At 40.6% G+C, this 21,529-nt stretch overlaps 1 protein-coding gene across 1 annotated transcript in view; it reads right to left on the bottom strand.

Moving 5' to 3' along the window:
* The window catches only part of VWA8 (von Willebrand factor A domain containing 8), a 411,100-nt gene that overhangs the window by 156,716 nt on the left and 232,855 nt on the right, over window positions 1–21,529 (bottom strand). The window contains exons 27-29 of the mRNA XM_059684720.1: window positions 12,930–13,038; window positions 11,143–11,281; window positions 5,313–5,512 (exon numbers count right to left, since the gene is read on the bottom strand). Of these exons, the coding sequence (XP_059540703.1) occupies window positions 5,313–5,512; window positions 11,143–11,281; window positions 12,930–13,038 (448 nt within the window). The remainder of the gene's footprint in view (window positions 1–5,312; window positions 5,513–11,142; window positions 11,282–12,929; window positions 13,039–21,529) is intronic.

Here is a 21,529-nt window from a genome sequence, read left to right as displayed (position 1 = left end):
AAAATTATCATAAAGTAATAAGGCAAGGCCTAAAGTTAAAGTTTACTTATTTACTCAGTTAATGACTGACATGTTTTTTATGCAACATTTTCCTCTTAATTAGACACAATCCAAAAGTACTATTTCTTGGTAACACTTTACTTTCATAGTGGCCTGAAATACTCATAAGCAACAGCACTGCATTTCTTTATTATTTTCCTATTATGAATACTCTAAAATCTCTCAGACTATTCTTTCCCCAAGTATCTGAAGTGAGAGAGTGGGTAAAGTTTGACTCTGCTGGGGTCCATCCAATGTGGTTTGAATCTCAGGTCCCATGTAGTTGAGCAAGGTGTTCAAATTCCCCAAGCCTTAGTGTCCTTACACGTATATAATACTAACTGCTACCTCACTGGGCAGCTAGAAGAATAAGATTGGATAGTGTATGCAATCTTTAATTTCACACATTGTTGGTATTTAACAATTGATCCCTTTCCTTGAGACACTCATCACTTCCCATCGAGGGTACCACACTTCCTGACTTATTCACTTACTTCACTGGCTACTCATTTTCAATCCCGTTGGTGGATTCCTCCTCATATCCTTGATTTCTTAATGTTTTATTGCTGCAGGGCTTAGTGCTCAAACTTCTTTTCTCTACCCACATTCACCCCTGATGACCTTTTTCATTCCAATGCATTATATGCCAATGACTATCAAACTTATAGTTCCTGTTTTGACCTCTCCATTGAACTCCAGATTAATCAATGTGGATCCCTAACAAACATCTAAAATTTAATCAAACACTTAATCTTCTTTCCAAAACTGATCCCTTCCTCATCTCAGTTGATGGCAACTCTATACTTCCATTTGCTCAGGCCCTAAAACTTGAAGTTGTCTTTAATTCTACTCTTTCTTGTCCAATACATCTGATTTATTAGGAAATCCTGTTGGTCTTACCTTCAAAAGATATCCAGAATCCATCATTACTTACAACCTCCATACTCCTCCAAATAGCCCTTATCTCTTTTCTGAATCATGGCAAAAATCTCTTAACTAGTCTCCTCCATTCTGCCATAGAACCTATAGACTATTCACCATAAAGGAGTCAGAGAAATCCTCTAAAAATGTCAGAGCATGCCATTCCTCTGCTTGAAACCCTCTACCACCTTCCCCTTCCACTCAAAGTTAGGCCCCAGAACATTACACTGCCCAGGCCTCCAACTACTAGTGACACCACCCTGCCAACCTCAAGTCCTGCAGAGAGACCTTTGGCGTGCTCTTTTTCTAGAGAAGCTCTTGGAAGGCTCTCAGTCATTGAACTATGAGGCTTTGAAATGGGGACCAGTCTTACTGAATACTTGGATGGGCACTGTGGTGTGGGAGTAGGGAATGTGCTTGCCCCCATCGTACAGGCCAGTAGGCAACACCCCCAATGGGAGACTTGATCTGTCCTCCCAATTCCTAGTGGCCCTGCCCTGCTGAGACTGCTCCTGCAGAGGGGACAGCAGGCTTCATCCAACCTAAACCAGCAGTACACTTCCCCTGAAGGAGCTAGGGTTGGAGACTCTGGCAGAGACTAGGTGGTATGGCTCTGGAGTAGAGAACAACCCCTCCCCCGCAAAATAAATGCCTGACCATGCTTGTCCCCTCTAGCCCCATCCTCCCAACCTCCCAACACTGGTCACCCCACCCTATCAAGCTCGTGCCTTGTGGAAGGATTTGTGGGTTGTGGCCAGCCTGGGAACATTCTACAGTCTTTCTTTGGAAAGCTCTGTAGGAAGACCAGGCAACCTCATGGGTGGTGGAGTAGCTGACAGGTGAGCTGGACTTCAGGGTGCCTTGGACCTTTTATTATCTTCTCTCAGTTCATGGCTGGAGGAAGTTGACCCTTCCCACACACACCCAGGCACAGCAGACACAGCCACAAACAGTGAATAGAGTGGTAGCGCCAGACAGGTAGCCCAAAGCCAGTTATAGATAACATCTGACATCAATCTGCATTGAAAACCTGCTCAAGTGGACCCAGAACCAACACAACCAGTGGTGGGCTTCAGACCACACCAGAGCTCTACACAACTAGCCACACAAGTGGCACACAGAAAGGGGGATTCTGACAGGCAACAAATCCTGCTGGGAATAACTCTGCCATAGGGGCAGCCCCTGCACAGAGACTCAAACACAGTGACTGATATCCATCCTTATAGCCAGCCAGCCAGCCAGAGGCTTAACTTCACCCACAAGTGGGCCAACAGCATTCAAGACTCAACTACAACAGGACAGCAGACATAACCCACAAAGGAGACATTACAGAACTCAGGTGATCTGGAAAATTGTGCCACTGAGCCCCACAGAACACCTACATCATAAAGCTGTCATAACAACTTTTGGATTCATAGCAGATCTACCGAATAAATAGAGGGAAAATGGGGAGACAAAGAAATATGCCCCAAATGAAAGAACAAGTGCAATCCCCAGAAAAATAATTAAATGAAATGGGAACAATCAAGACACTAGGTGCAGAATTTAAAACAATGGTTTTAAGGATGCTTAAGAACTTGGAGGAAGAATGGATGATCTCAGTGAGAACCTAAGCAAAGAGATAGTAAGCATTAAAAAGGACACAGAAATTGTAAAAAGGAACCAGTCAGAAATTAAGAATACTACATGTGAAATGAAGACTACACTAGAAGGAATAAGCAGCAGGTTAGATGAAGCAGAGGATCAAATCAGTGATTTAGAGGGCAAGAGAACAGAAAACACCAAAGCAGAGCAGCAGCAACAACAATAAAAAATTTAAATGAGGAAAGTCTAAGGAACCTCTGAAATAATATTAACTGTAACAACATCTGCAACAGAGGACTACCAGAAGGAGAAGAGAGAGAGAGTACAAGGGATCAAGAACCTATTTGGAGAAATAATGGCTGAAAACTTCCTTAATCCGATGAAGGAAAACAAAAGACAAATTCAGGAAGCAGAGAGAGTACCAAACAAGATGCACCAAAAGAGGCCCACACCAAGGAACATCTTATTTAAAATAGCAAAGGTTAAGATAAAGAGAGAATCTTAAGAACAGCAAGAGAAAGACAGTTAGTTACCTGCAAGGGAGCTCAAAATGAATTAAAGACTTAAATTTAAGTTGTGAAGTCATAAAAATTCTAGATGAAAACATAGGCCGTAAAATCTCAGACATCTCTCATAGCAATATTTTTTCTGATCTATCTCCATAGGCAAGGGAAACAAAAATTAAATAAACAAATGGGACTACATCAAACTAAAAAGCTTTTTCACAGTAAAGGAAACCATCAGTAAAATTAAAAGACAACCCACTGAATGGAAGAACATATTTATCAATGATACATCTGATAAAGGGTTAATTTCCAAAATTTACAAAGAACTTATACAAGTCGACACAAAGAAAACTAACAATTAAATTAAAATATGGGTAAAGGACCTGAATAGACACTTGTCCACAGAGGACATACAGATAGCCAACAGACATATGAAAAGTTGCTCAATGTCACTAATCATCAGAGAAATAAAAATTAAAACCACAATGATATATCACCTCACACCTGTCAGAATGGCTATCATCAATAAATTAGCAAACAAGTGTTGGCGAGAATATGGAAAAGGGGACCCTTGTGCACTGTGGGTGGGAATGCAGATTGGTGCAGCCATGAAGGGAAGCAGTATGGAGTTTCCTCAAAACATTAAAAACGGAATTGCATTATGACCCAGTGATTCCACTTCTGGGAATGTATCAGAAGAAACTAGAAACACTAATTTAAAACAATATATGCACTCCCATGTTCATTGAGGTGTTATTTACAATAGCCAAAATTTGGAAGCAGCCCAAGTATCCATATGTAGATGAGTGGATAAAAAGCTGTGATACATTTACACAATGGAATAAATACTTAGTCATATAAAAAGAAGGAAATCTTACCTTTTTTAAAAAATATATCTTTATTGATTTCAGAGAGAAGGGAGAAGGAAAGAGAGAGAGAAACATCAATGATGAGAGAGAATCATTGATTGGCTGCCTCTTGCATGTCCCCTAATGGGGATCAAGCCCGCAACCCAGGCATGTGCTCTTGACTGGAATCGAACCTGGGACCCTTCAGTCTGCAGGCTGACGCTCTATCCACTGAGCCAAACCAGCTAGGGCAAAATCTTACCTTTTGTAACAGCAATAAATGGAGCTGCAGAGTATTATAATAAGTGAAATAACCAGTCAGAGAAAGACAAATATTATATGATTTCACTTGTATGTGGAATCTAATGAACAAAATAAACTAACAACTAAAATAGAAACAGGCTGACAGCTGTCAGAAGGGTGGGGGGTTGAGGGGCTCGGTGGAAAAGGTAATGGTTAAGATTAAGCAAAACAAACAAACAAACAAAAAAACACACAACCCCACAAATAAACAAACAAACAAACAAAAACAGAAATAGACAATAGTATGGTGATCACTAGAGGGAAAGACTGGTGGGGGAGATGGAAGAAGTCAAATGGTGGATAAAAGACAGTGGAAAGAGACTTAACTTTGGGTGAGTGGTGAGCACGAGATGTAGTATGCAGATGATGTGTTATAGAGTAGCACACTTGAAATCTGCATGTTTTTATTAACCAATGTCACCCCAATACATTCAATGAATAAGTAAATATGAAACACCAAAGAGAATTATCACTCCTTCTTCATGCAAGAAAGAGATGGCTAATAAGTTTCTATGGTTTCTCTGTTATAGCAGCCCAAATGGACTAAAGCAATTACATGGCATCCTCTGCATAAAGGATTCATTCAGGTTTCAGAGAAAATGTCATCTCTTAACATTGGTTACCCTCCCAACGCCTCCTACCCATCCCCATCATTCCTTAGACTATTATCTAGTTTCTTTTACACTCCATTCTACTGATACAGTACAGATGAACTTAGACCTTTAGAATTCTCACTAATTAAAACACACTGCCTGTGAAACACACTATCTGAAATTGGCATATTTTTTTATTTGTTGTTTATCTCCCCAAAGAGAATGCAAGGTTCACAACAAAGAATTATCTTGCCTTAAATGTCAAGGGTGCTGAGGTTAAGAAACCCTTTCATGTTTCCAGACTTACAAGTCATGCTGAAGTCTCTGCAGAGAGGAAGACATTAACCAGTCTTTGTGGTAATGACAAAATACAACTTTGGATCCTTTGTCCAGCCCCTTTTCTTAATCTTTATAAAAATACTTATTTTCAGTTATAGGCTGTAAATCATTCTTGCCTTTTACTCCACATAAGTTACCCTTGGCATGTGAGTACCATGTGAGTAACCTGGATGCATTACCTGCTGCTCATGGAGGACCACTTGACCATTGAGGGGGTTTCCCAGGGGTGCCACTGTCACAAACGGGTGCCAAACTCCACTGGCGGTTCGTGGGAAGATGTCAAAAAAGTCCACAAAGTAGCCAATTTTCCCAGTCATACTCATGAAGTATAAGGAAACAGGATTGCAAGTCACTACATACAGAGTATATTCCTCATTTTCTGAAATGACAAAAAGGAGTTAATTTTTTAATCTGTAACAAATTTTCTGACTGGTCAAGAGATCCAGTGAAAACTGAATCATGAGACTAAACACAGTTGAAACTCAACAGATGGATTGATTAGGCTGAAAGACCATGAGAAGCAATTTAGCTCCTGCTCTGGAAGTAGATTGGGCCACAGCTAACTATTTGAGGAGGTATTTGTTCCCAAGAGAATTCCATAATATCTCACAGTAACACCATTAAATATTTAACACTTCTCAATGCAGGAAATTCTTCCCTGTATGAATGAAAAGTGCTTTGTGCTTCAATAAGGTCTGTTTTCTCTTGTTTTATTGTTTTTCAGGTGGACAAAAAAAGCTGGTCAACCTCTATCTGTTAATCTTGCATTTCCTAGATAGTTACTAGATCCTTAAGCTTTTCTTGCTATAAATAATCCCATTTTTTATTCTTAGCTTTATGGATCTAATTTTTCAAACTACTGCTTATCATTTGATCATTTGAATACTTATTATAAAATCTCCCTCCCTTCTCTTCACACACACAAAATTGTGTTAACTATGTATGGTGACGAATGTTAACTAGACTTATTATGGCAACCATTTCACAATACAAGTATCAAATCATTATGTTGTACACCTGAAACTAATATAATGCTATATGTCAATTATAACTCAATGAAAAATAAAATAGAATCACTGTATTTTCAATCTGAGTACTTGACTAGGTCCATTTTCTGAATCCTCTATCAGGGCTTCTTCAACTTTCAAGTGCATATGAATCACTAAGGATCTAATGACAGTGTAGCTCCTGATTCAGAAGGTCTGGGATGGGTTTCAGATTCAGCCTTTCCAACAAGCTCCCAGGAGATGCCAATGTTGTTGGTTTGAGCACCTCCCTTTGAATAGTCAGACAATAGAATATGTTTTGTATAATCTCCAGGAATAAGTTGCAAGGGAATAAGTTGCTTTTGTATAATAAATGCTATCAGCCTCATTCTTCATCTAGGTATCTATTTGACAGTGGTCATATTTTCTGAACTCAAAATTAAGACACAAGATATGATAGCAAGATATAACATTTATATTTGGTACTATACCGGAAAATTTGGGACATATGTATACGCGTGTGTGTGTGTGTGTGTATGTGTGGGCACACATCATAGACATATACAAGTAAAGAGCATTTAAAGATATAGGAAATTTAAATAAACACCTAAAATTGATAAGAAACACAAGTCAACAGAAGCTGTAGAAGAAGACATTATTTAGAAGCCTGTGTACAAATCAGTTCAATTCAACATTTATTGAGTACCTTTGCACATAATATAGGATACCAGGGAATATAGTCAAAACATTAGCACAGATATACTTAAAATTATTAATTGTTCTCTGATATTGCAAGCATTAAATACTGTTTGGTCTTTGGCATATATATAATTCTAACCCAATAAAATGCTGTTTTCTCTTACAAATACAAAATAGGCAAAAAAACAAAGAAACAAACAACAACAAAAACCTAGTTTTAAAATGTAGACAATACTCAAATAAAGGGTTAAATTATATGAGGGACAGCAAAGGAGTTCATCTTTTTTTATAAATATACTAGGGGCCCGGTGCACGAAATTCGTGCACTGGGTGTGTGTGTGGGGGGGAGTGTCCCTCAGCCCAGCCTGCCCCCTCTCACATACTGGGAGCCCTCAGGCGTTGACCCCCATCACCCTCCAATCGCAGGATCGGCCCCTTGCACAGAGGTGTCAGGCCTGGGCAGGGGACCCTCATTTCCCCCCATCACTGGTTCTGCCCCCAGCCCAGGCCTGATGCCTCTGGCTCAGGCATCAGGCCTGGGCAGGGGACCTCCACACCCCTCCGATTGCTGGCTCTGCCCCTTGCTCAGGCCTGATGCCTCAGCCAGAGGCGTAGACCCCCATCACCCTCCGATCGCCTGATTGGCCCCTTGCCCCGGCCTGACGCCTCCGCCAGAGGTGTCAGGCTTGGACAGGGGACCCCCATCTCCCCCCGATCACTGGCTCTGACCCCTGCCCAGGCCTGAGGCCACTGGCCCAGGAATCATGCCTGGGCAGGGGACCCCCATCTCCCTCTGATCGCTTGCTCCACCCCCCGCCCAAGCCTGACGCCTCTGGCCCAGCCTTCAGGCCTGGGCAAGGGGCCATCATATCCCCCCAATCCTCGGCTCAGCCCCCCGCCCAGGCCTGATGCCTCGGCCAGAGGAGTTGACCCTCATCACCCTCTGATCACCAATCACTGGATCGGCCCCTGGACCAGGCCTGAGGCCTCCGGCAGAGGTGTCAGGCCTGGGCAGGGGACCCCCAGCTCCCCGCGGTTGCAGGCTCCACCCCTGCCCAGGCCTAACGCCTCTGGCTGAGGCGTCCGGCTCGGGCAGCAGGGACCCGCAGCTGCAGCGGCCCCGCGATCATGGGCTCCGCTTTAGGCCCAGGCAAGGGACCCCTGGCTCCCGGGACTGCCAGCTTCGACCGTGTCGAGCTCCCATCGCTGGCTCCACCCCTACTTCCTGCTATCACTGGCCAGGGCGGCAAAGGCGCCTGATTCTCTGATCATGGCTGAGGGGCAGGGCAAAGGCGGCCCCAGGGCTCTTAGCTCCTGCCCCCCAGCTCTTAGCTCCCCCCTGGGTTTCTGATCACTGTCAGTGGCAGGGGGCTTCTTCCTGCTTTCCCTTTCGCCTTCCTGCATTGTGCCTACATATGCAAATTAACCGCCATCTTGTTGGCAGTTAACTGCCAATATTAGTTGGCAGTTAACTGCCAATCATAGTTGGCAGTTAATTTGCATATAGCCCTGATTTAGCCAATGAAAAGGGTATCGTCATATGCCAATTACCATTTTTCTCTTTTATTAGTGTAGACTAGAGTCCCAGTGCACAAAAATTTGTGCACTCGGGGGTTCCTACAGCCCAGCCTGTGCCCTCTCATAGTCTGGGACACCTTGGGGGATGTCCACCTGCTGGCTTAGGCCCACTCCCCGGGGGATCAGGACTAAGCTGGAAGTCAGACATCCCTCTGGCAGCCAGAAGCCCTCAGGGGATGTCCTCTTGCTAGCAGAGAGAAGGCCTAAGCCGCAGTCGGACATCCTTAGCGCTGCTAAGGAGGCGGGAGAGGCTCCCACCACCACCGCTGTGCTGGAAGCCTCAGCCTAGCTTGTGTCTGAACAGGGCTCCCCCTGTGGGAGCACACTGATCACCAGGGGGAAGCTCCTGCATTGAGCGTCTGCCCCCTGGTGGTCAGTGTGTGTCATAGTGACCAATCATTCCCAGTCGTTCAGCTGTTAGGGTCAATTTGAATATTACCCTTTTATTATATAGGATAGAGGCCTGGTGCATGGGTGTGGGCCAGCTGGTTTGCCCTGAAAGGTGTCCTGGATCAGGGTGGGGGTTGTGCTGGGGTGCCTGGCCAGCCTGGGTGAGGGGCTGAGGGCCGTTTTCAGGCTGGCCACACCCCCTTCAGCCTGGGGGTCCCCATTGGGGTGCCTGGCCAGCCTGGGTGAGGGGTGGATGGCTGTTTGCAGGCTGGTCAAGCCCCCCCATGGGGACGCTCACCCCATGGGGGTGTGGCCAGCCTGCATGAGGAGCTGAGGGCTGTTTTCAGGCTGGCCACACCCCCTTCAGGGTGGGGGTCTGCATTGGGGTCCCTGGCCAGCCTGAGTGAGGGGCTGATGGCCGTTTTCAGGCTGGCCATGCCCCCCGGCGACCCAAGCTCCCAGCCTCTCCTTTTGTTCTTTTTTTCCTGGGATTTATTTATCTTCTATAATTGAAACTTTGTAGCCTTGATCATAGCCCAGGGCTGGCCAGGACAGGTGGGAACCTTGGTTTCCTCCATCACTGGGGGCAACCCAAGCCTCCTGCTTGCTCCGGCTCCGCGGCCACCACCATCTTAGTTGGGTTAATTTGCATACTCACTCCTGATTGGCTGGTGGGCATGGCTGGTGGGCATGGCTTGAGCATAGCAGAGGGATGGTTAATTTGCATGTTTCTCTTTTATTATATAGGATTTTTATTGATCTCAGAGAGGAAGGGAGAGGGAGAGATAGAAACATCAATGAAGAGAGAGAATCATTGATCGGCTGCCTCTTGCATGTCCCCCCCCCCCCCAACCCCGGGGATCGAGCCCGCAACCCGGGCATGTGCCCCTGGCCATAATCGAACCTGGGACCCCTCAGTCCACAGGTGGACACTATATCCACTGAGCCAAACCAGCTAGGGCGGAGTTCATTTTTTAAGGGCCAATTCTGACTAACTGGCAGCAGCTGCCTGGAATGCTGTATGGAGAACTGTGACACTGTGACAAGGGTTAATGAAAAAAGTGCTGCACTGATTAGTGATGGGCAATGGGGCACATGATCACAGTATACTTATGTACAAGTCCTAAATATGAGACAAGGGCCAAATTTCAAAATATTTCCATAAAATCCCTATTTACTCTCTACTAGTGAGTGTAAAATCCTATATAAAGGGTAATATGCAAATTGACCCTAACAGCAGAATGACCGGGAATGACCAGTCACTATGACGCACACTGTCCACCAGGGGGCAGACGCTCAATGCAGGAGTTGCCCCCTGGTGGTCAGTGCGCTTACACAGGGGGAGTGCCGCTCGGTCAGAAGCCACCTCATGGCTGGCCTGTGCAGCAGTAGTGGCAGGAGCCTTTCCCATCTAGCAGCACTAAGGATGTCCGACTAACGGCTTAGGCCCGCTCCCGGAGCCGTTAGTCGGACATCCCCCGAGGGCTCCCAGGCTGCCAGAGGGATGTCTGACTGCCACCTTAGGCCCACTCCCCCCAGGGTAGTAGATCCTCTGAGGGGTAAGAGACTGCAAGAGGGCACAGGCCAGGCTGAAAGACCCCTTCCCCCCAACAAGTGCATGAATTTTCGTGCACTGGGCCTATACTATTTTAATAAGAGCACCAATCTGTTACCAAAAAACTCTGTACATTTTTAAAGCACATTTTTATTCAATATAACTGCTTTTAGGAATAATCAATATCTATAGAACTTATATGAACAAGACTTGCTACTGAAGTTTTGCCTAAACAATCTCCATCTTAGTCAAGTTAAAGACTCTCTCCCTTCCCCCTGCCTTCACTTTTGTTTATATTACTTTAGTAACTGCCATTAATTGAGAAACTTCTACCAAAAGGTACCAGGGCACACTGCATGAGTCAGTAGGTAATGGCAACAGTCCAGAAATGTAGATGCCAAAATTTCACATCCTTTATTTGTCATTCTTCACAATGAGAAGTTTAATGACTGCAAATCATTCCAGTCCTGCTTTCATGGTTCATACAATCACAAAACTGGAATCCAAGCCAAAGAGTCCAATGTTTCTCCTTTTTATTTTTCCCTTCTATTTTTAGCCCAAGCCTGGGTGTGTTTAACTTTGTGCTACAGTTGTAATGAGAAACAGACATATGCAGACAAACTTAGCAGTGCTTAAGGGATTCCACAATACTATTTTGTTAGGTTGGTAGGAAATTAGTTCTAAATTATATATAATTGCTATCCAATCCACGGATGACGGTTAAGGAGTCTATGGACTTCTTGATTTCCTTTAAAAAAAATCAGTGCAGGAAGGAAAAATCAAAAGAAAAAACTGACATACCATGTGATGTAGCGATGTCACAGATTATGTTAATTTCATCCAATGGCAACTTCCAGGAGGCACATTCTTCAGTGAAGGTTTGAGATCTTCCTTCATGTCTTTCTATTGGATACTCCTGTATGTTTATAAGTGCTGGACCCTATAATAAAGTAGTTAACCTGAGTTAAGAAATTTGGGTAGTTACCAAAATGTAGAAAAGTTGTAGTTCTTCCAAAATACAGACTTTACATTTAAATAATCAATATCTTGATATCTCTCTTCTTATTTTATTGACTGCCATGGCATTTATAACAATACCATAAAATTGCATTTATAAATGCTTCCACATGTGCTGTTATTTAATTTCTCACTTTATTTTCTTTTTTACTCATAAAATATACCAGATGTAAAACCCCATAGTATTTCTCATTATTTCATTTCTTTCTAAGCCAAGAGCAACTTTGAATGCCAAGTACTGGGACTCAGAACTGTCCAAACCAGGAGAATAATTTGTAAATGAATGAATCAGAGCCTGATATAGTTCCACTGCAAAGATGATTATTACATCACTATACAGAATGTAATGGCTAACCCTGGGTCTTTGAAATAAAATATAAAAAACAGTAACAACTGAAATTAAAAACAACTCACTGATAATTAAAAAAAGGTAGAGTATTTCACACATGCTAAAATATTATTAAATAGTGACATAAGCAGAGGAACAAATTTAATAATGTTATTGCTATTAGTACTGGGTACTCAGATATGGTATCCTGGAAATTATATATATATATATATAACTAAAATTTCAATGATTTGTATGCAGTCAGTCCTTAACTAATAAAAAAAGTGTTTGGGTTAGATATTGACTACTATGGCATGCATGCTCCCTCACCCTTTCAGAATAGTCTCTGTATCTCAGGAGCAAGAAGACTAGAAACCAGATTTCTCATAGTCCCTTGCAGCAAGGGTTCGGATGAGATTTAGTTCTACCAATTAAATGCACTTGCATGAGATTTGGAAGGCAGAAGAGGTAGTGGCCGTCTTCCTGCAGCTGTAGTCTACAAGGAGTTTCTGACTAAAATGAGCCATCAGATTCTATGCTCTCCTGCAAGCATTGATCAACGAACCACCCTGGTCAACCCTGATTCACTGCCTGCTTTTGTAAATAAAGTTTTACTGGAACATAGACACACTCATTTGTTAAAGTACTGTCTAAGGCTGCTTTTGTGCTACCATGGCAGAGTCAAGTAGTTGTGACAGAATCTGTATAGCCACAAAGCCTAAAATATTTACTACCTGATACTTTAGAGAGAAAGTTTGCCGATCTGCTTTGTTGTGTAGCGCTCAGCAACAGGGGTAGTAGCAGAAGCAGAAACACTGATCTTGAAACTAAGTCCTTTTGTTCTTTCTAAAAATTTCATAAGCATCTAATTCCCTACAATAAATCTCTTATTGTTTGAAATACCAAGGAACTTTGTAGGGAATTAGACTTTGCAATAGAGGGGTTTCCATTGCAACTAGTGATTGATACTCTTTTCCTTTGCCTTTTTACAAATATATTGGAGTAACTGTCCTAGAATAACACACAAGATATAAAGGTTAGCTCTTAAGAATTCTACTGACCATTAGCAATTCTCTACATGGAGTCTCTCAGAGGCCAAACTGACTTAAGAGTTCGTGCAGAAGCTCAAGCTACTCTAAAATAACATCAGAACAAGTCATTTCTGAGCTTATATGAATTTTCTCCAGTGAAGATATATAAAAATCTGTAACATTCAATATTTTAGTGAGGAAGTAGTATCAACCTTTACGTCTATATGATGAGTTTCTGCAGGACACAACAGTTTCTGCATTCCATCTCTTGACTGGCCCACGGTCCAGTAGCCCATGAATGTCTGCTCTGGCAGAGGCAACCTGTCAAGGAGGATTTGAAAAGTAAACATTCTTTCTTGTATCTAAGTCACAGGAAAATATAATGCACCATCTATTATCAACTACACAAATAAATATGAAGAATGCTTAACTTGAAAGTTCTTTACACGTTATTAAGAGTATATAAAACCATGTTTAGAATGTACTTTAAGAAAAGATGCCACTTTTCTGAAACTCAGAAGGTAAAGTCCTACTCTGTTTTTACCTTAATGACAAATAGATTACATATATTTTCCTTGAATTGGTAAAATACTTAGCAATTTGACATCTAAATTCCTAGTAGAGTATAGGAAGGATTTAGGCAAAAAAAAAAAAAACAAAGAAAGAAAGAAAGAAAAAGAAAAAAAAGAAAGAGCAATCTATCAAATTTTCAGTATATTCTTTTAAATTTGGAATAAAATAATAAATAGTACACAATACTACCAGTCACATGGTTGTAAGTTGTACAGGACAAGTTTCATAGACTCTATTTAGCACCTTAATTTTTTCACTTTGAATTGAAATATTATATACAGAAACATTCACATAAATGTGCCATTTAGTCCTGAACACACCAGCACCCAAAGAAACAGAGCATCACCAGCTCCCAGGAAGCCTCTCGGGGCCACTTTGGTCATTGTACTCAGGAAGAGAGCGCTATCCTGATTTCTAATGAAGTTAGTCTGTGTTTAGATTCCTTTTTATTTAAAATGACTTTTAAATAAAGTGACTTGCCAAAACACAGATGGCAATGCTAAAGTACAAAACCACAGACAAATTTTTGAGAATAAAGTCTTCATTTTTAATCATACTATTTTTTCTTTGAATTTTTAAAATGGAACCATCAATTTGTCATTTAATTAATTATAAAGTTCTTATTCCTTGGTAAGTTGAGGAAAACAATAACTCAGAGTTAAATTTCTTTTCTTTTCTTTTCTTTAAAAAAGCACATGTAGATATAAATTAAAATGCATGCTTGGAATGAGTTTGATGATCATTAAAAGAGTCCATATTCACATTTTGAAACCATTTTATTTCAGTAAGAGTAGTCTGACACAATATTTCCATATGCTTAATAAGACCACATAAGGTTCAGACATTTTTGGCATAAAATAACAGAATCAAGCATTCTGGTAGAATATGCTCTTTGGCCTTTTGAAATACTTAACATAAAAGTAATAATATTTGTTGATGTCATCTTATGCAAATCTCTTAAAAGGAAGTGGGTACTTTTGAATCTAACATCTAAAATACATTTCAAATTATTCTGATTGGTCACCCACTTATTTCCATGTTTTACTGGAAGTGAGGTAGGAAGGGCACGGAGCCAGGGGATTACTATTATGTTCTCTCTATTAAATGTAATGAAGATCTATGCAGACTTTGGAGAGGAAAAGTAAGCTAATTTCTCTGATTGTTAATTTCTTCCTTTGTGAAATCAAGGGGAAGATCTGTACAGTTCCTTAGAGGTGGAGTAGCCTCTGAAGATCACTGAAGTGAGAGAAGGGAAGTGTCAGTGGTAGATTCAACAATGTTGTATTACCTTGGTGCTCTGGAGTGAAAATAAAACAACCACAATGAAAATATCTATACCTATCAATAGAAATAGGTGCCCTGAAAGGCATGCTTTACTAATTAACTTTTTTAAAAAAAGTTCTAAATACAGTCCAGTTTTTGGAGACAACAGAAACAGTTTGAAATTTAACTGTGTTTCTTAAGAGGTGGAGAATTGCTTAATAAAAATGAATATTGCTTGTTAGGTTAATATATAGTCTAAAATTGATTGATCTAATATATCCTTTAATAATCATAAATGTATCATATAGATGCTAAAAACAAAGCAAAACACTTCATCCACCTGACAAAAAGTAACTTTACTTGGCATCTATCCCTGACAATTCCAGGAGTAGTCATGAAACCTGGTTTGAACTTGCCAACTCATTCTAAATATTTAATAGTCATGGAAATTACAGGCTGTCTGGGACCCATCTAAAAATAGTACTAGCTGGTTGTCAGGTGTGAGAAGGACCTTCAGGTGCCCCATATAGAATCTATTCCAGTACCACATAAGACGACGTGTATGGGCAACCACAACTACAACTGAGAGCACATCTGCACGATGTCCTGGAGCTGCACAATCAAACTGGCTCCATCCAGCTCCTTGGTCACATCAAGTGTTGTTTCCAGACTTTCCCAGTGGGCTCCAGGCAGGCCAATGGATGTAAACCAAAGCTCCTCACTTATTTTCCACTAATAAGCTCTCCCAATAAGCTGTGGAAAGATTTGATGGTTACTAACTCACTCCCCTTCGCTAAGTTAGTAGTCAGGGGAAAAGGGAAGCATTAAACTTGGATGCATGAGCAAGCTCTGAATTTGAAACATAATCAACATTAGTTGGGTAGAACTCTAAACTAATAACTAGTTAGCAAAAGATACTATATTCCATTATTAAAATACTAGAGGCCTGGTGCATGAAATTCGTGCACGGGATGGGAGGGGGTCCCTCAGCCCAGCCTGCACCCTCTTGCAATCTGGGACCCCTCGAGGGATGTCCAACTGCCGGTTTAGGCCTGATCCCTGCAGGCAGTCAGACATCGCTCTTGCAATCTGGGACCACCTGCTTCTAACCGCTCACCTGCCTGCCTGCCCACTCATAACTGCTTGCCTGCCTGTCTGCTCAGTGCACATCATAGCAACCAGTCATTCTAGTCTTTCTGGTCATTCCCGTCTTTCAGTCACTGGGCTTTTATATATATAGATGTCATCCAACTCTGGCCAGACTTAAATTGTTATACCTGATTTGATTAAAACAACAATGGTATTTTCCATGGTTTTAAGAACATGTCACTTGTTTTGTTTAACTTGTTAAAGTTCTAGCAGGAATGATGTCTGGATTTAATTTTAAAGAAGAGGAGAAAGAATTTAGAGCCTATAAATAGCACTACTTTTTAATTTCAATGTCATTCATGAATTTATGTTTTTTTTAAAAAATGAAGTATTTCAATTCATATGTTGTGATGTTTCTTAATCCTTTGTGGAAGTATTAATAAAGATCTGGAAGTAAAAGTTTAAACTATAAGAATGGTGAATATAGAAATCATGACCCAGGTCAAATTATAGCACTTGAGCAGTTACAGACAGGAAAAAAGTTGTGTTTTTTTTTTTTACATGCATATAATTTCTAACATGAGCCATATGGACACCAAAGTCAAGAAATATAGTCTGAATGACATGTAAGAGATTTGTCTAAGATTGTTTTCATAAAGAGGTGAGCTGGGGTTTCAAGGCGCATGTTCTGGCAAATTTCTGCCTTCTCTGAACATTTGCCAGTACTATTTCTGGAGTTTGAAAGAAACACATGAAAAAGATTTGGATCTTTCTAGGGGCATTATGTAATTGGAAGTTGTTGACATACCTATTATCAGCAATTCCTAAAACATTTCCTTACCACAAGAACTACTAATTTTCATAGGAATAATGGAACCCTTCAGGATAGTTCCACCAACTCTAAAAAATTCACCAATTACTACCATCTTTGAGAAGAAAAAGAACAACTCCAATTTTACAAGGCCTCACTCATTCCTAATGTTTTAAATCTATTCTCTGGTACACATTAAGGTGGATTGTCCAACTGAGTTTACTGAAGCTGAACAGAATAACCCAAACAAATGTTTCTATCTTTGGCTCTCACCCCATCCTCTGACATATCAGCTAATTTATGCCTTCACCACCTTGAACTGCTACTTGCTAGTCCTGAACATGTTACTTCATGCTTCTGCCAGGCATTTCTACTATTGCCTCTTTAATGAAATCCTCATTCTTGAGGCCCAATTACAATGTCATTTACCCTTGCAGCCCTCTCCCATAGTCTTTCTGGGCAGAATAAATCTTTCGCTCTTCTGGTTTTCCATGAAAATTTGCATTCCTAAGCTAGAGTTCGTATAATTTGCAATTTTCAAATTTATGACCTGATAGGGAGAATAAAAACTTAAGAATTCAAGTTCATAAGTGAATTAATGAAATCCCTCATAAATTGTTTTAATTTAAAACACAATTTAAAAACCAGCACACTAAAGAAAGAAAATAGAAAATCCCCTTTAAACACTTTAAATTAGTAATAATGGGTACTACTATTCCAAGTTAACCTCCCTTGTTTACTAGAAACTTCTGAATCTCCCTTCCCTATAGTCTCACATGTTGCTGGTAAATTAATTTTGTTGCAAATAATATGCATACAACAAGGATGTGTGTGGGTTTTTCCTTTCTGTGCTTGGCTCTGCATTCAGGCACATGGCTTTCCTTTTATAGCTTAGACATGTGCACCTCTGCCACCTAGGTCCCATCAAGGTCACAGAAATGATGAGTACTTTGGATGCCTGCAATGGAAAAAGATTTGGGGAAACTTATTCTCGGCTGACACTTCTCAAATATGATCACCAATATCCAGAATGACACTGTGCAGTCTCAATGCTGCTGCCCAGCATCATTTGTGCCAAAGCAGATGTTGTCAGCTGGCCCCACACATCTCAGGCTTTCCTCCCCCTCACAGGAGTTGCCAGACTACAGTTCTGGGGCCTGCATTTCCTTTCCCTCATCTTCAAATTTCACTGCAAAAACTTTTCTTTTTCTGCCATCTGCTTTTCCAACCACATTTAAGTATTTCTGAATCTCAAGTTCTTTCCTTTTCTAATTATCCACATCAAAAAGGACTGGGACTAAAATTCTTCCAGTTGGAAATTTCCCCAGAAAAACAAAAACAAAAAACCCTCTGTATTTCTCACAAGAAGTACTTATAGGAGGAAATAGCCTTACTGTGAATGTAGTTTTGCATAACAAGGTTGATAGCTTACATGTTGTCCCAACTGTTAATTCACTGAAGGTAAGGCTTACATCACACTCACTCAAATCTCTGGCACTTGGAATCCCTCACTTTGGCCACTGAAACATTACCCCTTTCCTTCTCATTCCCACTGCCACAATGGGAGCCCACATTGTTCATTGCATGGATTCCTATAGCTGTTCCAAACCAGTCTTCCTGCCTTCAGGTTCACTGTCTTTCAGTTTATTATCTTTAGAAAACCAGAAGGGGTCTTTCTACATTATGAATCTGATCGTGCTACAATCTGGTTTAACATTTTTCTATGATTCCCCTGACTCCTCTCCCTTTTAGGCTCACCACACAGGACACCCTCACTTCACCATTAATTTGTCACTGAACTACTTGCAATTTCCAAAATGCACCATGCCCCCTTAACCCTCTCTGCTTGAAGCGTTTCTCCTCCTTTGCCTGGAGAACCCCTTGTAATCCTTGAGAGTTGGCTGGGTTACCCTCCCTGACTCCCCAGGGCAGAAGGCAGGACTCCTCTCCTTGCTCTCTCCTGTGTGGCTCTAACACACACAAGTCACCCCCTTGAGTGCTTTCCCAATTCACTGTGACCCCTTGAAGGTAGGTACTAAGCCTTCCTCTCCTTTATATTTCTGACTCCCTACCTAGTGTTTACCACAAAAGGGCTCAATAGTGTTTGTTATGAGTGAATGCTTGGGTACACTAGGACTGCCATCTTTCCTGTTTGTTCCTTATCTCAGTGTCAAGTTGCAAAACACCATGGCAAATCTTCCCCATTGCGTCCTGACTACACGATTCTCAACCAATGATGCCATCTACTTTGCAGGTGAATCTGGAAGAGTTAGCTATAGGTGGGGTTTGGGGATTTCTACCCAGCCAGGTGACAGGCTTTCACAAAGTATCACAAATGCTTAAGGGATCAAGGTTAATTCTGTGAGATTGCCAAGATGAGGATAAAAGAGTCATCGATCTTGACATTTTCTATGCATATTGGGTGTGTTTTTTCATTTTTTCTGTACCTCCATTAGAGGAGCTGAAAGCAAGTGAAATGGCTGTGAAGCTACTTCATAACATACGAAAAGAATATAGGGCAAAGACTATGAAACTATAAAACCTACCACCACGCTTCTTCTTGTAATAGTTCTGAGATGTCATAATGTAAACCTTATTATATTTGAAAACTAAGAGCTCTTCTATGAAGTAAAAGTAAATCATCATACAGAGTGGAATTGTATAACTTAGAACCCCATGGCCAATATTGTGAACTCATTTGTAAAAATTAAGAATATAAAAATAAAATTATAGGATATAATAGTTTAGAAAACAGAAGGAGAGTCACAATACTTTAAGAAGAGAATCTTAAAATTTAATGGGACAAACAGTAAGCTGATAATCACTCCCATCTCCAAAGATAAGCCTGATGAAATTACTCAAAAGAGAGGTTCTGGTTGGGGATGTTCTTTTCAATGCCTCTGGTACTTTGGAGACCCCATGGTTGGTCTTGGGCAGAGACGCAGTAGCTGCTTTTGATGCCACAATTACACAGGATGAGTCTTTAACATAGAAAACCCAGGCTAGTCAGACACCCATTCAAAGACACATTTGATTTAAGAGAATTTGCTTACATCTTATAAAAAATTTTTGTTTTTTTAATCTTCACCAAAGGATATTTTTCCATTGATTTTTAGAGACAGTGGAAGGGAGAGGGAGAGACAGAGAAGAGAAACATTGAAGTGAGAGAGGAACATCGATTGGTTGCCTCCTGCACATGCCCCGGAGGATCGAGCATGCAACCGAGATACATGGTTTTGACTGAAATCGAATCTGGGACCCTTCAGTCCGTGGGCTGATGCTCTATCTACTGAAGCAAACTGGCTAGGGATAAAAAGTATTTTTTACTTACTTATGGAATCAATGACAAATAGCATTAACTTGAAGGAAAATGTGATTAAAATAATGGGCTTAGTCCAGGGGTGGGAGAACTTTTTGACTCGAGGGTCACAATGGGTTCTTAAACTGGACCGGAGGGCCGGAACAAAAGCATGGATGGAGTGTTTGTGTGAACTAATATAAATTCAAAGTAAACATCATTACATAAAAGGGTACGGTCTTTTTTTTTTTTTTTAGTTTTATTCATTTCAAACGGGCCGGATCCGGCCTGCAGGCTGTAGTTTGCCCACGGCTGGCTTAGTCACTAATGTAAAAGTTATATGCATATTTTGTATGATATATGTCCCAAAATGGAGGGAAATAAAATTTGAAAGACTCCAAAGTTTCCATTATCTTTAAAATCTTGCAGTCCAGTGTTGTATTGCATTGCTTCTCTTGTATAAAGCACTACAGACAACGTGGTGGAGTGAGCAAAAAGATGATCGTTTTGAAACAGACAGAACTGCGGTTGAATCCCCAACCCTGTCATTTATTAGTTGTATAGTCTGTTAAGTAGTTTCCTGAAATTCAGTTCTTCATCTGTAAAACACACACACACACAGACTCCTATACCTGATAATAAACTTTTAAAAATTACTTGCCTAATAGAAAAAAAGAATTTTAGAGATTGTGCATTAATATTTGTAAAGTGCTTACAGCACTTAGTAAGCACTTGAGAAATATCAACTATTTTTATTTTTGCTGCTTTAAAAATGTGTTGTCTACCCTCACTTGACACATTACCAATGATTAAACTTAGATTGTGTTGAAATGCCCTAGAATTGCTCAGTTCACATAATTTCTTGTTTGCCATCGGGAAGCGTGCCAGTGTTCTACCTTTGGAGTAGTCATCACAGTGCAGCATAAGCTTTGCTGTATGGGAGGCAAGAAATAGCAATTACAGACTAGACCTTTTCTTTAAAACTTTTATTTTATTTAAATAAGAAAACAAAATAAAAAATTCCAGTGCCCAGATTTTCTGTGGACATTTAAAAAATAAGATACAGAATATAATACACATGTTAGAATATTAAAATAGTACAGAAAGTGAGGCCTCTCAAAAGGGAACCACTGTCAATACTACCGTGTTTTCAAATTATTCCAAATGTGAATTAATTAAAGAAATTTAATTGAAAATTTGCTAATATGGTCCTAGACCTTGTTAATTCAAAGTTACTTTATTTTGTCTGAAAAGGTAAGTTAAAAAATTTTAATCAAGTATTTGAAAGCAGAGAAGGATACGATGTGAACAGGACACCTGAGGAGCAGTTTTAAGACTCCAATAGGGCTTCTTCACCAGCTATGGGGCACTTTTAAAGTCTCACATGACAATTGTTTTGAGAAGTGCAGTCTGTTTGGCAGCAGCATTTTTACATGTTTGAGAAGGATAATGAGATTTAAACATATGCAGAAAGACACAAAGGGTTGATATGAATGTTTATATTCCTTGTGAGAGTACCTTATATACTTTATGAATCTGTTTATTATGATTACAATAATATCTAGTACTCAAAATTTCTAGAAGAATGGAGAAAAGAGTAGGGTTGAGGAAGAGTGTCATTTGCACTCAAATCTACTTCATTAGAGATAAATTTCTTTTCAACAAAGGAGCTTGGGAATCAAATGTTTTAAAAAGAACCCCTTTTCACCTGGCTGGCGTGGCTCAGTGATTGAGTGTTGACCTGTAACCAGGAGTTTACAGTTCAATTCTAGTCAGGG

This window comes from Myotis daubentonii, chromosome 2, assembly GCF_963259705.1.
Source record: "Myotis daubentonii chromosome 2, mMyoDau2.1, whole genome shotgun sequence".
Lineage (NCBI taxonomy): Eukaryota > Metazoa > Chordata > Mammalia > Chiroptera > Vespertilionidae > Myotis > Myotis daubentonii.
Note: the sequence above shows the minus strand (reverse complement) of the source record. Positions and strands in the feature narration are given on the sequence as shown.